The sequence below is a fragment of the Trichinella spiralis genome, assembly GCF_000181795.1.
Source record: "Trichinella spiralis strain ISS 195 chromosome Unknown Scfld4, whole genome shotgun sequence".
NCBI lineage: Eukaryota > Metazoa > Nematoda > Enoplea > Trichinellida > Trichinellidae > Trichinella > Trichinella spiralis.
Genome location: NW_003526943.1, coordinates 4,852,803 through 4,866,641, shown reverse-complemented (window position 1 = coordinate 4,866,641; position 13,839 = coordinate 4,852,803). Strand labels below are relative to the sequence as shown.

The following is a 13,839-nucleotide window of genomic DNA, read 5'->3' as shown; positions in this document are numbered from 1 at the left end:
TAAATATTTAGGAATTGTTTTTTCTAATTAAGCTGTATTTGAGATGAATCAGTTGATGCTTTCTAAGCAAGTTGTATATTGAATTTTTAAGGTTTGAATTTTCAGTTCTTTTTTAATCAATTTGAATTCATAAATTTTTGTATGTTCAGTTTTTGTTTTATCTATCCATAGTACATTCTTGACTATGAAGTGTATTTTTGGTGAATGTATATTCAGCATGCATTACCTGAAATAACGAGGCAAGACTAATTTAGATTATTTAACCATGGGCATGGCAGCCAGTTCAACGAATGGAGATGCTATGGAGGACGAAAGTGAAATGGAAGCTTTTGATGTGGTTCGTATAGCTGATGATGTTATACAGCGTCTTCGATTTGGCAGTCAAGACATTTTTAAATCTGAAGATCCCGTGATCGATGACATGCTGATGTTAGTATCTTAGACTGTCTTTTGCATTAAAACATTCTGTGTTGACATATTTTGCATGATGCGTGATTTTTCAGAGAGTCAGCTTATCGAATACAGTACGAAACATTGCGGCAAGATTTGATTGCTACTCAAGAAGAAGTTGCTAGATTGAAACGTCAGTTGCAGGAACGTGATTATGCCGAAAGAAAGAAAGTGAGTAGAACTAATTTACGCATAAAGCAGTCAACATGAAATTGGTTTAGCGTAATTCTGAAAGCCATAAATCGAGAAAAACTTTTAAAAGGGGAGAAGCGGAACAGTTGAAGTTGGAACAAAAATTGAAAAGCACTGTTCAAGACGTGAAAACCAAGTTTATGCAGTACAGTTGTCATCAGCTGTGCATGGACAAAGAAATGGAAGTGATGAAATGTTTTGATTTAAATCGTCAAAAAACGTTGAAATGCAGCAAGCTTGTATCAGAATTCATCAATTGTATAAATTCAGAAACTCAGCAACGAATTGGTCGTATGTGACGGATGAATGAAAGAACAGCTTTTATATTTGTCGATTGAAACTATTCATCATTTAAAACTTGAATTTTTTAAGTAATCATGTTTATAAATTAAGGGTAGTGGTTTTGTTATATCATTTGTATGGTGTACAGTGGTTGAAAACAGTTTTACTTAGTATTATAACGGGGATTCTAAAATCTTTTATCAAATAAAAGCTGAATTAAAAAAAATTACACATGATGGCATTTATGAAAGGTAGTAGTCAGTTTAAATTTTAAAAAATTTATTTGAATTTTGCAATATTTTTCTTCTGATAAGAACAAGCTTTAACAAACATGCCAATGTAGAACATTTTTCAAACAATCATAAATATTTACCCAATGCAGTTAATGTATTTTTTAAAAATAAACGACCCATTTGGTGATGCTGATGTCGTGTTGTACAAAAATTATTATTTTCATCGTTTTTCATCAAGTTATTTATTCTAAACTTTAGGTAAGTTTTAAGTCGACATCTATTTGCATTAATTTCTTTTTTATTTTGTTTTTTCCTTTCTATATGTTTAAATATATAAATTTCTTCATAAAAAATTATAAAATCTTGAAAAAGTTCAATTTTAGCTCTTTTAATATGCAATACTTTTCAGTAAATTAATTTACTTTATAGAAACTGTTATTAATACTTGAATTCATGTTTACGGTACAATATTCGTGTCTTTCGGTAATCCGTTTATAAAAATGCATTTTTTTGCTTAAATGATTAAATCATTCAATTTTATGTTTGTTTTTATGCGTAATCTATTATGTTTTGTTTTTTATTATACATTTCGTGACTTTTTATATATTTATTGTTGTAATATATAAATGGTAACAATTTGGTTTGTTAAGTTTAGCAAATCTTGCTAGGAATTAATTATTCATTTGATTGTTGTATTATAATTGATGAAATAAGCAGTTTATATAATAAATTTTGTTTCTTAGAATTCCGCTACATTTCGCAAGAATAATATCGATATGGTTTACGGTACGCTGAATAATTTAGTCAGAGCATCCAAAGACTGTGTTACAGAATTGGAACGCCATGTGTCACAAGTACTTTTCTGTTAACTTTTTTGTTTTAATATATACGTCATTATTATTATTTTTTAAGGTTTTATATGATTTGAAGCATTCACAAGATTTGCAGTATTACGTGAAAGAAGATTTGACTTTTGTATCTGCCAAAGTATAGTTTTTAAATTTTATTAATTGTAACTTTTATTTATTTTTATATATTGAAAAAAAATTTCCCAGGAAATTGACGTTGGTAACAGGGCGGTTATCATCGTCTTTGTACCCTTTCCACAGTATAAGCAGTATAGACGAATTTTGGTTCGGTTAATTCATGAAGTGGAAAAAAAATTTGGCGGAAAGCATGTTGTTTTTGTTGCAAAAGTAAGATGATATTTTTTTTCAACATTTGAAATTTTCTTGGATATGGAAAGTTTATTTCAAATTTTAGCGTCGAATTCTTCCTAAACCAACCCGTGGTAAACGCAAAATTACTCAAAAGCAAAAACGTCCTCGCAGGTTGGAAATGATTTTGTGTTGCAGTTTTTTCGTGTTCAGATTAATTTAAATTGAATTTTGAATGTTCGCCTCAGCTTTAATGATGAAATGGAGTGTGTCTGTGATAATGGTTATTTTATTTATCTTTTCGTACTTTAGCCGTACTTTGGCTGCTGTGCATGATGAATATTTGAACGATATAGTGTTTCCGGCTGAAATAGTTGGTAAACGTATTCGAGTACGTTTGGACGGCAGTCGGTTGTTGAAAGTTCACCTCGATCGTAATCAGAAGGCCGCCGTTGAGCATAAAGTAAAGTGAATTGTGAACTTGAATGTAATATAATTTTCGCTGTTTAGACAGAAACTTTTGCTGCAGTATACAAGCATTTGACTGGTAAAGAAGTGAAATTTGAATTTCCAGTTCCATTGTACTGATGGGAATAATTGAGAAATAAAGTGAAATGAAATTATGTTTTTGTTTTTATTCTTCAAAGTGGTGTAATTGAATACAGTCAATTACATGTCAGAAAAATCAGTCGTCATTGATACCATGCTGGGATATTTTTTGGATATGTAAATGCAAATGTTTTTTACTTCGAATATAATGAAAGAATAATGGAATTGTATTCGTAATTAAATGCTAAAAGAAGTATAAAACTAGTTCAACTAGATTTTACCATCAAAAGTTTTGGTTCACAGTTTTCGAACTCTGATAAACAGTTTTAACTAATACTGATAAACAGTATTAATAGGAGAGAATAAATGATGATCAGTAAACTGAAGCTAACGTTTTATATGTATATTCAATCATTTATTCATAAAAATTAATTCGAATAATAAATGTTTTCCGAATATGTTCTACTTTATAATATTCATTTCAAGCAGAATTGATTATTGAAATTTCGAATATGAGAAAAACAAATGAATACGAATTAATAATGCACCATTTTAAAAGCGTTTATTTATAAAAATCACCAATATTAAAAAATTAGTTATCTAATACCTTATTATTTTATGATATACAGTATGGTTTATGGAAGTAATTCGGATTAAAAATTACGACAGTTTCAAAGTATATAATTTGTATAACAATGAAATTGTTTACTATTTAATATTTACTGATAAATAAAATGTAAATTTTTATTTATTTGTGCATTGTTCTAAGAAATATATATATGAACTTTATTTTCTCTATTTTCTTTGATTTACTGTGAATGTAATGTTTATTCAAATTAATAATTTCGGTTTTTGTTGTTGCATGAAATTTCAATTACTTAAATTTAGATGAAAAGAGTATTGCATATGTATATATTTTGAAGAATAAGTTGATTTTATTTAATTAAAATCAAATTTACTTCGTTTTAATAAATCAACGTATAATTTTCAATTTTTATTTTAGCATTTTATCATCTAAAGTTATTATTCAATGTTCTATATTTCTAGGTCATTTTTAACTAAAAGTTACGTTTTTGTATTGTGTATTAAAAATAGCAATAGTTTTAGTGATGTAATTGTATTAATAATAGTGAAGTTGATTTCGAGTTTATTATGGCAGGGTGTGTAATAATCGGCTATTTTTTACAGCAGAATGGAGAAAGAACAAAGCGGTCGGTTGGAGAACGTGCGATTATATCAGGTTGAAAGTATTTTTTATTTGTTTGTTTATTTATTTCTAAAAGATGTCGAAACCTATTCCAGAAAGAGCTGTTAGAGTGTGCCAAAAAGGAAAATGTGATCGTCACGCTTGGAACAGGCACCGGCAAAACGTTCATTGCTGTAATGTTGATTCGAGAAATGTCCGAATCCGTTCACCAGCCGCTGAAAGAAGGCGGCAAGAGATCGTTGTTTATTGTGGACAAAGGTATATGTGTGAGGGGGACGATTTTGGATTTGTCAGTCGATTGCCTTGTACAATTCCATTGCAGTTCCACTGGTCAAACAACAAGCCGAGCATATTCGAATCAATACCAACCTGAAAGTTGGTGAATTCCACGGCGCTTTGGGAGTCGATTGTTGGTCAGCCAAGATTTGGATGGAATTTTTCGACAAGTTTCATGTAATGGTTGCTGTTCTTTTTTGATTATTTTTCACCATTTCAACTTTTACCTTTCAACTAATTTAGGTGCTCGTCATGACGGCTGAAATTTTCCGAAACATCCTGACCCATGGATTTATCAAATTTGATATTGTCAACTTGATCGTCTTCGATGAGTGCCATCACGCTACAAAGCAACATCCTTACAAAAAAATAATGGAACTTTACAAGTTGTGTTATAATAATAACGACAGTGGTAATGATTGACTTTTTTAAATGAGTAGTTTTTTTGATTTCAATTTATCGTTTACAATTTTGAAAGTTTTTGTTTTTAACAAAATTAACTTTTAACAAAGCAAAAACACATAGAGATATTGGCCAGTTTCATAATTCTGATGGTGATAATTTTTCATTCGATTTGTAAACGTGTGAGTGACTTTTAAATTTCACATTTCGAAATGTCAATGTTAGAAGTAAAAAGCTTTATTTATTCAATGAATCATTTATGCGTATATAGTTCTCTGTCTGAAACTGATATAAGTAGGCTATTGAAGTTGGGGGAAAAGGTTATTTTCGGCTGGTCGATGTCAGTGCTTGATTGATAGGTAATTTATTCAGTTGTTTATCCATTTTAAACAGTTGTTGTTTTTCCTACTGCAGTGGTGTAAACAAAATGTGCGATTAAACGCATGGTGTGAAGTGGATAATTGAGAAAATTTTCGTTTCAGGAATACAGCCCAGAATATTGGGTTTGACGGCGTCGGTTATGAATAAAAAAGGAGACGAAATCGGCTTGCAGAAGGCGATTCGCAATTTGGAGACAACGTTGTGCAGTCGTGTTGTTGGCACATCGCATGCGGAATTGTTGAAGCTTTACTCGGCCGATCCTCATATAGCGATCGTTGCATGCAAAAACGACAACAAGTACGATTGGCACGAGTTGGATTTGTTTTTTCAGCATCTGGTGCGGAGCACGCAGAAATCTTTGGAACGGTGCGGCCGCGAATGCGAAGGCAACGTCTCCTTGTACATCCAGCACGTCTGCGACGTGCTTGCCAAGCTGGACTCGATCATGGGGCAGCTTGGACCGTGGTGCGCTTTGCAAGTTTGCAAGCAAATGCTACAAAGCACGACGAATTTAGCAACTCGCATCTCGACTTTGCTTGCTGACGACGAGGACAATAATCTGTTTTCGCTGTTCACGTCGGGATCGGATGCCAGCAGCTCGGTTTGGCTTGAAGTGTTGAAAACTTGCCTGAAAGTGACCAGCGTCAAATTGAAACGGCATATTGGTTTGGTCGACTCGGTCCAGAAGCTGAAGTGTGTGGTTTCGGACCGACTGTCCGCTTTGTTGAACATTCTCGACTCTGAAAACGGCAGTTCATTCGTCAACAATTTGTTGACCAGCAACAGCAAGCCGTTTGGAATTGTATTCGTCAATCAACGCCTGGTAGCTTATTGTATAGCGGTGAGTTGAATTTCCAATTGGAGAAAAATAATAGCAGAAAATTCGAAAATACCAATGGAGCAAATGGCCCACCCTTTCAGATCCTCATAGACACGGCGAAGAAACTGCAGCCGCGTTCGTATAGTTATCTCGAGGTCGATTATGTCGTCGGAAGCAGGATGTCAGCCGAAGTTGCGGAACCCTCCTTCGCAAGACAAGAAGAAGTATATTTGATTTTGATTTTCTCATTTCATTTTTAGCTTTTCTATTCTATTGTTGTAGGTATTAAAAAATTTTCGACATGGAAAGCTTAATCTACTTGCAGCAACCAGTATTTTGGAAGAAGGAATCGATGTTCGTCATTGCAATTATGTCATTCGCTTTGATACACCATTGACTTTTCGATCTTTTGTCCAATCAAAAGGTAAGAAAATATTAAAAAATATATTTTAAATTTCTGCTCAATCAGTGCTCCTGTTATTTGTTGTATGTTTCAGGCAGAGCTCGACAGAAGATTGCTTATTATACAATTTTGGTTCAGGACAGATTTTTGGAGAGTTTTCAAGAAATGTTGAATTCATTTGTGGAAACGGAAAAATTTTTGAAGGTGAATGGACGTGATTTAAATATTCTAACGAGAACTAAAGATAGAGATCGTGTGAATTGTGATTTTTGCATGTTTTTGGTGGATTTTTCCGTTGTGCATTTTGATTTTTCTGTTTTCCATTTTCAAAGTTCTCGTTTAGTCTTATAGCGGAAATAATGATCAAGTCGACAATTGCCGTAAAGAAGTGAACTTACCAAATGGCGATGTTGATTCATTAGTAGAACCTTATTATACTTATTTTGAAGAGAATGGCCTTGTAAAGAAGGCGGCTTGCTTAGTACTCAGCTCTGCTCATAATGTGATTAAGCGGTAATATATGTCTCTGTTTAATTTATTATGCTTTATACATGTTACTTTGTTATAGTTATTGCAATAAATTACGTAAAGACAGATTCGCTGATAGTAGTCCAAAGTTCAGTGTACAGACAATTCTGAATAAGGATTTGTCAATATCGTATGTTGCCACTGTTCAGTTGCCGACAACTTCACCTTTAAAAAAGAAAATTGAAGTGAGATTTTGTTATTATCATTCATTATGGTATGCACATATTATTATTATTATTATTGATTGTAGGGAAAACCAATGCAGAATGCAAAACTAGCTGAAATGGCCGCTGCATTCGAAACTGCCAAGATGTTGCATGCGATGGGTGAATTGAATGAATTTTTGATACCGCCGGTGACTGTCCGTAAAGAAATTGAATTGAAAGAAGATGAACAGTTTTTTTCGATCAGCAGTAGAAGCTATTATTTGAAAGAGGTAATTTTGTCAGCTTCATAATTCTCTGCTGAAATGTATTTCTTTTGAAGAAAGTTTGAAATTTTCTGTTTGAAATTTATTCAGAATTATAGATATATATATATCAGCTATTAATTATTATGTTCCATTACTGATCAGTTGAATTGTGCAGGTGCCCGATGCGTTATACAAAGCAATACCTAGAGCAGATCAGAAGAGTTATCTTTATGCCATAAGTATAAGTTCTATTGAAAGTTTTTTGCCAAGGCTGGGTATACTTGTATCGAAACCGATTGGAAATGTAAGCTTTGTATTTCATTCATTCAATTCATATATACTTCGTATTCATCAATTGTTAGGTGAAATTTTGTTTTTCAACAATCTATTTGTTTAGCTTCCTGGATTTTCAGTTTTCACAGACGAGAGTTATATTGATGTAGAAATTGAATTTGTCGAAGAAACATCCTATTCCGCTCATCAGCTGGACATTTTGACTTCATTTCATTGTTGTATTTTCAAAAATTATTTGTTCAGAGAAGAAGAGGATTTCATTTTTGATCCAGAAAATGCCGCCTGTTCCTATTTGATTGTTCCGTTAAAATGCGGTAAAAATGGTCAAATTATTGTCGACGCATAAAAGAAAATATTCCTTTAAATAAATTAATTTAATTTGTTTAGAATATAATTCAAAGTGCAGTGTGGATTTGTCTACTGCCGAAAAAATTATCAACTGGAGCAAGGATGTTTCTCACATACCGCAGCAGAGAAGTGAAAAATTTATAATGAATTCTAGCAGGTTGATTTTAATTGATGATTAATGTTGTGTAGATACGTTTGTTTGTTTGTTTTTCAAAATGGACTTTTCAGTTATTTTAATGCAGTAGTTTATCCTTGGTATAAGAATAAAAACGATCGTGATTTTTATTATTTCGTCACTGCAGTCGACAACACTTGCACGCCGATGTCGCCTTTCCCGTTAAAAATGTACAGATCGTTTGCTGAATATTTCGAAGTTACGAAACAGGTGAAAGTGTTGGACAAAAATCAACCCTTGCTCAGTGTCAAGATGGTTTCTTTTAAAAGGTATTTTGTGTTCGTTTTGCGTTCATTTCGGTGATTTTAATTGTTGCCGTTGTCGTTGGAATTTTAGGCTGAATCTTTTGTGCGAAAAGCCAATTTCCATTCTGCTGTTTGATTTCGACGACGACGCCAACTCTTGTCATTGCAAACTGGTACCCGAATTGGTAATAATACATCCAATGCCGGCATCGATGTGGCGTTGTCTGATATTTCTACCAACTGTACTTTACCGGTAGGTTTGTTTTGGATTTTAATATTCGCCACGTTGCTTCTATTCCTATTATTATTATGTTACAAATTAATTAACGATAATTGTGTTAATTGAAATGTTGACCAAATTGAAGGACCAGTGCATTGATAGGATAGTATGCATTGTCGATCGAAATGTTCACCGTAATCTGGTGGAAAACACTTTTGGGGTTGTTTTTCTCTCTTTTTTGTTTATTATTTTTTCTCAAAATTCTTTTAGAATGAATCATCTGCTCATTGCTGAACAGCTTCGACTTCAGATTCTTCGCGAAGCTATGTTTCCCGGAGAAGTGTTGGAGGAAAATTGCGAAATACAGCCGTTGAATAAAGACTGGTATTTGCTAGCATCCCGGTTGAACGACATGTGCATTGTGGACAATCAGTTGCCGGTGAAATTAAGCAAGTTGAGCGTGAACAGCAACAGTGCCGCAGCAGCAACAGCAACTGGTAGCATTGATCCCGAAACCCAGGCACTGTTGGAAGAGTTCGATGTGCGATTTTGCAATGCATGTCCGACAGTACCAGTGGACGATCAGTTGGACATTTTAACTGGTAATTCTGTGGCCGAATCTCATACAGCTGAATCGAATGACGAATGTTTATTTGATACACACTTTTCCCTGCAATTGTTGTCATCAATACAACCGCAGCAGCAGCCGTTGGAGAAAGTGGACTTTGGAATTGTCGAATCAGACGGTGAAAGTGATTTTTTCGTCGCCGCCCCGGCATTGCCTGAATCCGAGTTGAATTTGTTTGTCGAACCGTCGGACGTTTCGGACACGGCGACGGCTCCGGCCCAACACCGGCCTGGACCGCAGTGTCGGGATGTGTTGAGGGCGTTGACGTTGAGAAAGGCCCAGGATATGTTCGACTTGGAATCGATGGAAGCGTTGGGCGATTCGTTTTTGAAATTCATCGTCAGCTTGCACGTTTTCATAAAGGAGACGAACTGGAACGAGGGTCGACTGACGTCGTTGCGTTCCGAAATCGTCAGCAACACCAACCTGTTCAACCTTGGCAAGCAGAAGCTGCTGCAAGCCAAACTGACCGCGGTACCGTTCGATCCGACCGCCCAGTGGCTGCCTCCGTGTTTTCGAAGCTTGGCCGCTTTGGAAAGTGGATACGAATCCGTGAACGAGCTGATTGATGAAGGCGATTCGAAAAAGAAGAATGAGGCATTGAAAGCCAATACGCCGACACCAGTTGTTGTTGCTGAACGTTACGAAATGTGCTCTTTGAATCGCACTCATCAAGTGATCTACGACAAGAGCATTGCTGATTGTGTCGAAGCGTTGGTCGGCTGTTATTTGTTGGAAGCCGGCATGCGACCGGCGATCAAGTTGCTCAAATGGTTTGGCATCGACATCGATGGCAATGTGAATTTTATTTTTTGCCATGTTCTTCTCGGTGAATAATATTCTTTTTTTACGATATTTTCTTCAGCTGATGAATTTACTTTCTTCTTCTTCTTCTTCTTCTTCTTCTTCTTCCACTGCTTTTTGCTCAGAAAATTGTGTGCTGATCGGTCCTGAGGCGAAAATCCATTCAATATGGACAGCGTACGATTTGAACTCTTTTGAGGCGAAAATCGGCTATCGGTTCACCAACAAGGCCTACTTGATTCAAGCGTTAACCCACAGCTCGTACAACGAAGTCGAAACGCCAGTGACCGACAGTTACGAGGTATATACGTGTGAGTTTAGTAGTTGTTGATTAGTTAGTAGTTAGTCGCCTGTTTGAATATTGAATACGAACGAGATGAAGAAATCAAATGGAAACTGCCAATTTGCAAACTTTTAGCGTCTTGAATTTCTGGGCGACGCGATTCTCGACTACTTGATCAGCAGGCACTTGTACAGCAGCAAGCGTATACGATCACCTGGCCTGCTGTCCGATTTGAGAGCGGCACTTGTGAACAACGTTTTTTTCGCTTCCATGGCCGTTTTGAATCATTTTCAAAAGGTCCTCTTTCTTTCTGTTCAACAGGGATTTTTTGTTTATTTTTTCATTTTAAATTAAATTCTTTTTTTTTAGTATTTCTTATATTTCAATGCTGAGTTGCTCAGTGTGAATGAACGGTTCGTCTTGGCTATGAGAGGACTGAAAGAAAGTGTCAACTTTCACAATGAAGTTTGTTTGTTTGTTTTTTCAACTTATTTCTTATATGTGTATTTTTCAGCTTTACATGATGGAAGAAGAACAAGACGATGATGAAAAAGAAACCAGTGAATTTGCCGAACATGTAGAAGTTCCGAAACCGTTGGGTGATATTTTCGAATCAGTAGCAGGAGCGATTTTTCTCGATTCTCATTGCAGTTTAGCGACCGTCTGGCAAGTCTACTACAACATGATTGCAGAAGAAATTGGTAAACAACGGAGCGACTTCACTTCATTTAGTTATTCATGCAATTCCAACCTGGGGGAAGCAGTGAGGGGCTTTTAACACGCAAGTTCATTTTTTTCACTTCAACTACCTCTAACCTTATTGAACATTAGCTGACATTCCACTTTTCATTCTCATTCTCATTTTCAGACAAATGCTTATGTCATCCACCGATATCACCAGTTCGACATTTACTGGAATTAGAACCGGAACGTGTCCAATTCAAGTAATTTGACTTCTTATTATTACTGTTGTTGTTGCTTATTGCATTTGGCTATATGTATATATAATTTGGTTTTTTTCTTCTTTGAAAGCATTTTGGACAGAGAAGAAGGAAACAGCGGCGTGCATGTTCAGGTCGTTGTTACTGGAAAAGGAAGTTTTATTGGTAGTGGAAAAAGTTATCGAACCGCAAAACATGCTGCGGCGAAAAAAGCAGTGCGCGAGTTGTATCCCACTTCGAATCATTTTATTATTTGATCAGACGTGTGATTCATTTTTAATGCATTTTTTAAATATAAAATACGAATTTTCCATAATTCATAATTATTGGAAAATTTTTTTTCTTTTTCATTTTTATTATTTATTCTTTTTTACTTCAATTTTTTAATGAAACTATTCTGAACGAGACTGAAAATTTTCTCCCGTTCACCCACGAAGATGAGGTCAGAATTGAAATTTATGAATAAAGTTTTATGCAAATTCATTGTCCAACTGAACAATTCTAACTGCGCAACGAACTTTGTGCCACTGTTCCGTTTTGTCAGTTTTGCAGTTCATACAGCTACCAGCGTCGTTACCCAAAGTTTGATACGTTTGTCATCATAATGTACAATGCTGAAACATACTGCATCAACGAATTTTTTTTCAAAGATGCCGGTCGGATACATTAATCATTGTGAAAGTAACGAGCAGAACAGAGATGAAAAATTTTTCCTCCACCCGAATTTTCTTATGTACTGTTCGAAGAAATGTCAATGAACAGTTGTTTTTGCTCGTCTGACAAAATACTTGCTTGCTCGCCATTCTGAGAGTTTTATGCGTATAGTGTCAACTACGCTTTTGTCAGAAATTGTTCTCGTCTCTTGTCATATCGGATGAATTGGTAACGGCGATTTGAGCATGAAGAGAATTAAATTAAATTAAAAAATTAGAGAAGAATTAAATAATATTCTTCCATTGCAAGATGAAAACGGATTGAAATTATCAAACGATTCCATTCAGCATACGTGATGCAAGAAATATGCGCATCCGTCGAAGCGAAATGAATTCTTTAATTTTTTTAAATAAAAAAAATTTCGATGAAAATAAATTTGATGAAACTTTCGAAATATTAAAGTTATGTCACATCATAATTGTAAGTAAATTGAGATATTTCAGCCAATGAAATGAAAAATATTGCAAACAATCAGAACGGGAGGGATGGTCTTATTCGTCCAAAATTTTCACCGCGTTTTCTTACTGGTCTTTGAACGCGTTACCCTTTTTTACCGTCGTACCTTTGTCTTATTGGTTGTCCTTGTTGAATTAATTGTTCAATGTCTAGTTGTAATTAGCTGCAATATTTGCTTATTTCATTGATTCAAATATTTTCATTTAGGATTACGTGACTTTAATAGCAGTGATGAAACATTAGTATTAAAAACTTTTATTAATCAAAAACATTATTGAGTTTGTTTTTATCAAAATTTATGAAGATTTATCATTCATACAAATTTCGTTTTTCTATTATATTATTTATTTTGAAGTTTATACCTATTAGTGATCAGGATTTTGAAAACAATTTTTATCAATATTTGATGTTGGAAATTATTCGTCAGTGAACCTGGTGGTCTGTACTTGAACGCAGGCTACGGTGCTTACTGTAGAATGAGGAAGTAATGGTCGAATTGGCGAGAAAGTGCACGAGCAATCTGAGTGATTATGTTCATTTACTATCTTGTGGCTTATCAGTGCACCTTTGCATCTGTTCCTAAGCCTTTGTAGCGGACGCGGACCGAGCTAATAACTCTTTTCCTCCAGACAACGAAGCGGAAGAAAGGTGAAGCTACCGTATGCAGACTTGGACTTGAAGATCAGAGGTGGAGTATGGTAGTACCGAGGTACGTGTGCATAGTCGTTGTTGTGTGGTTGAAGAAGCTTGCTGTAACGCACCGTCGGCGGCAGTCCCCAATAAAAACAATACTTACTGACCGTTGTTTGATTGTTATAATACCATCAGGAAAGCGTGAATCGGAAAGAAATGATGAAACTCGCCATTCGGTACGACTGCTCTGGAGAAAGAACCAATGGGACCTGCCTGATAACTTCGCTGTTGCGAAATGGCGTCTCGAGACACTCAAACGACGGATAGCCTGAGAGCCATCAAGATGGAGCGTGCGTTCGTCTATTCCCGGAGCTACTTCGAGAATGGTTGGGCTGAGGAGGTCACGTCGAAAGGACCCAAGGGACAGACGTGTTACCTCCTCATCACATTGTCAGCCAACAGGGACCAGAGGCGATGAAGCATCGCATTGTTGTTGATGGCTCAGTGAAGTTCGAAGGAACGTCTCTGAATGAGCAGCTCGACTCAGGACCGAAGCTGCAGGCTGACTTGCTGGGAATCCTGCTTCGATTCTGGCGTTTTCGAGTGGCCCTTCAATCTGACATCACAAGTGGGCTTGCACGAGGAGGACCGTGATGTTTGCCGTTTTCTTTGGAAGAATTCTGGACCGGGAGGTACTCTTGCGACGTACCGACTGACAAGAGTGTGTTTTGGTCTCGTCTGCTCACCGTATTTGTCCATGCAAGTGGTGAACCATCATCTAAGTGAGAAGAGTAACTGTTTTCCGT

The 13,839-nt window shown here is 35.6% G+C and overlaps 2 protein-coding genes across 2 annotated transcripts; both read left to right on the top strand.

Annotated features, from left to right (window-relative positions):
* Positions 1–265: 265 nt before the first annotated feature.
* On the top strand, positions 266–11,487 carry Tsp_01223 (putative ribosomal protein S7e). The gene is made up of 33 exons (XM_003376972.1): positions 266–429; positions 504–621; positions 713–778; positions 913–933; positions 1,587–1,640; positions 1,901–2,011; positions 2,070–2,144; positions 2,213–2,353; positions 2,421–2,488; positions 2,627–2,782; positions 4,052–4,103; positions 4,166–4,328; positions 4,393–4,523; positions 4,590–4,758; positions 5,231–5,829; positions 5,883–6,173; positions 6,232–6,373; positions 6,447–6,607; positions 6,696–6,865; positions 6,921–7,065; positions 7,131–7,316; positions 7,468–7,596; positions 7,690–7,900; positions 7,974–8,091; positions 8,163–8,378; positions 8,446–8,607; positions 8,845–10,000; positions 10,068–10,307; positions 10,425–10,544; positions 10,659–10,754; positions 10,804–11,020; positions 11,158–11,233; positions 11,322–11,487. The coding sequence occupies exons 1-33, from the start codon at positions 266–268 to the stop codon at positions 11,485–11,487; spliced, it is 6,090 nt and encodes a 2,029-aa protein (XP_003377020.1).
* A 1,400-nt stretch (positions 11,488–12,887) lies between these two features.
* Positions 12,888–13,365, top strand: Tsp_01224 (putative bromodomain protein). Its single transcript, XM_003376971.1, has 2 exons — positions 12,888–12,932; positions 12,994–13,365. The coding sequence occupies exons 1-2, from the start codon at positions 12,888–12,890 to the stop codon at positions 13,363–13,365; spliced, it is 417 nt and encodes a 138-aa protein (XP_003377019.1).
* Positions 13,366–13,839: the final 474 nt, after the last annotated feature.

Bases quoted from the DNA above. Each gene is read 5' to 3' on its own strand.
- Tsp_01224 (XM_003376971.1), top strand. From the start codon at position 12,888: ATGGTCGAATTGGCGAGAAAGTGCACGAGCAATCTGAGTGATTAT. The intron at 12,933-12,993 runs GTTCATTTACTA...AAGCCTTTGTAG, and splicing joins CGAGCAATCTGAGTGATTAT to CGGACGCGGACCGAGCTAAT.
- Tsp_01223 (XM_003376972.1), top strand. From the start codon at position 266: ATGGGCATGGCAGCCAGTTCAACGAATGGAGATGCTATGGAGGACGAA. The intron at 6,608-6,695 runs GTGAATTGTGAT...GTTCTCGTTTAG, and splicing joins GAACTAAAGATAGAGATCGT to TCTTATAGCGGAAATAATGA. The intron at 10,755-10,803 runs GTTTGTTTGTTT...TGTATTTTTCAG, and splicing joins GTGTCAACTTTCACAATGAA to CTTTACATGATGGAAGAAGA.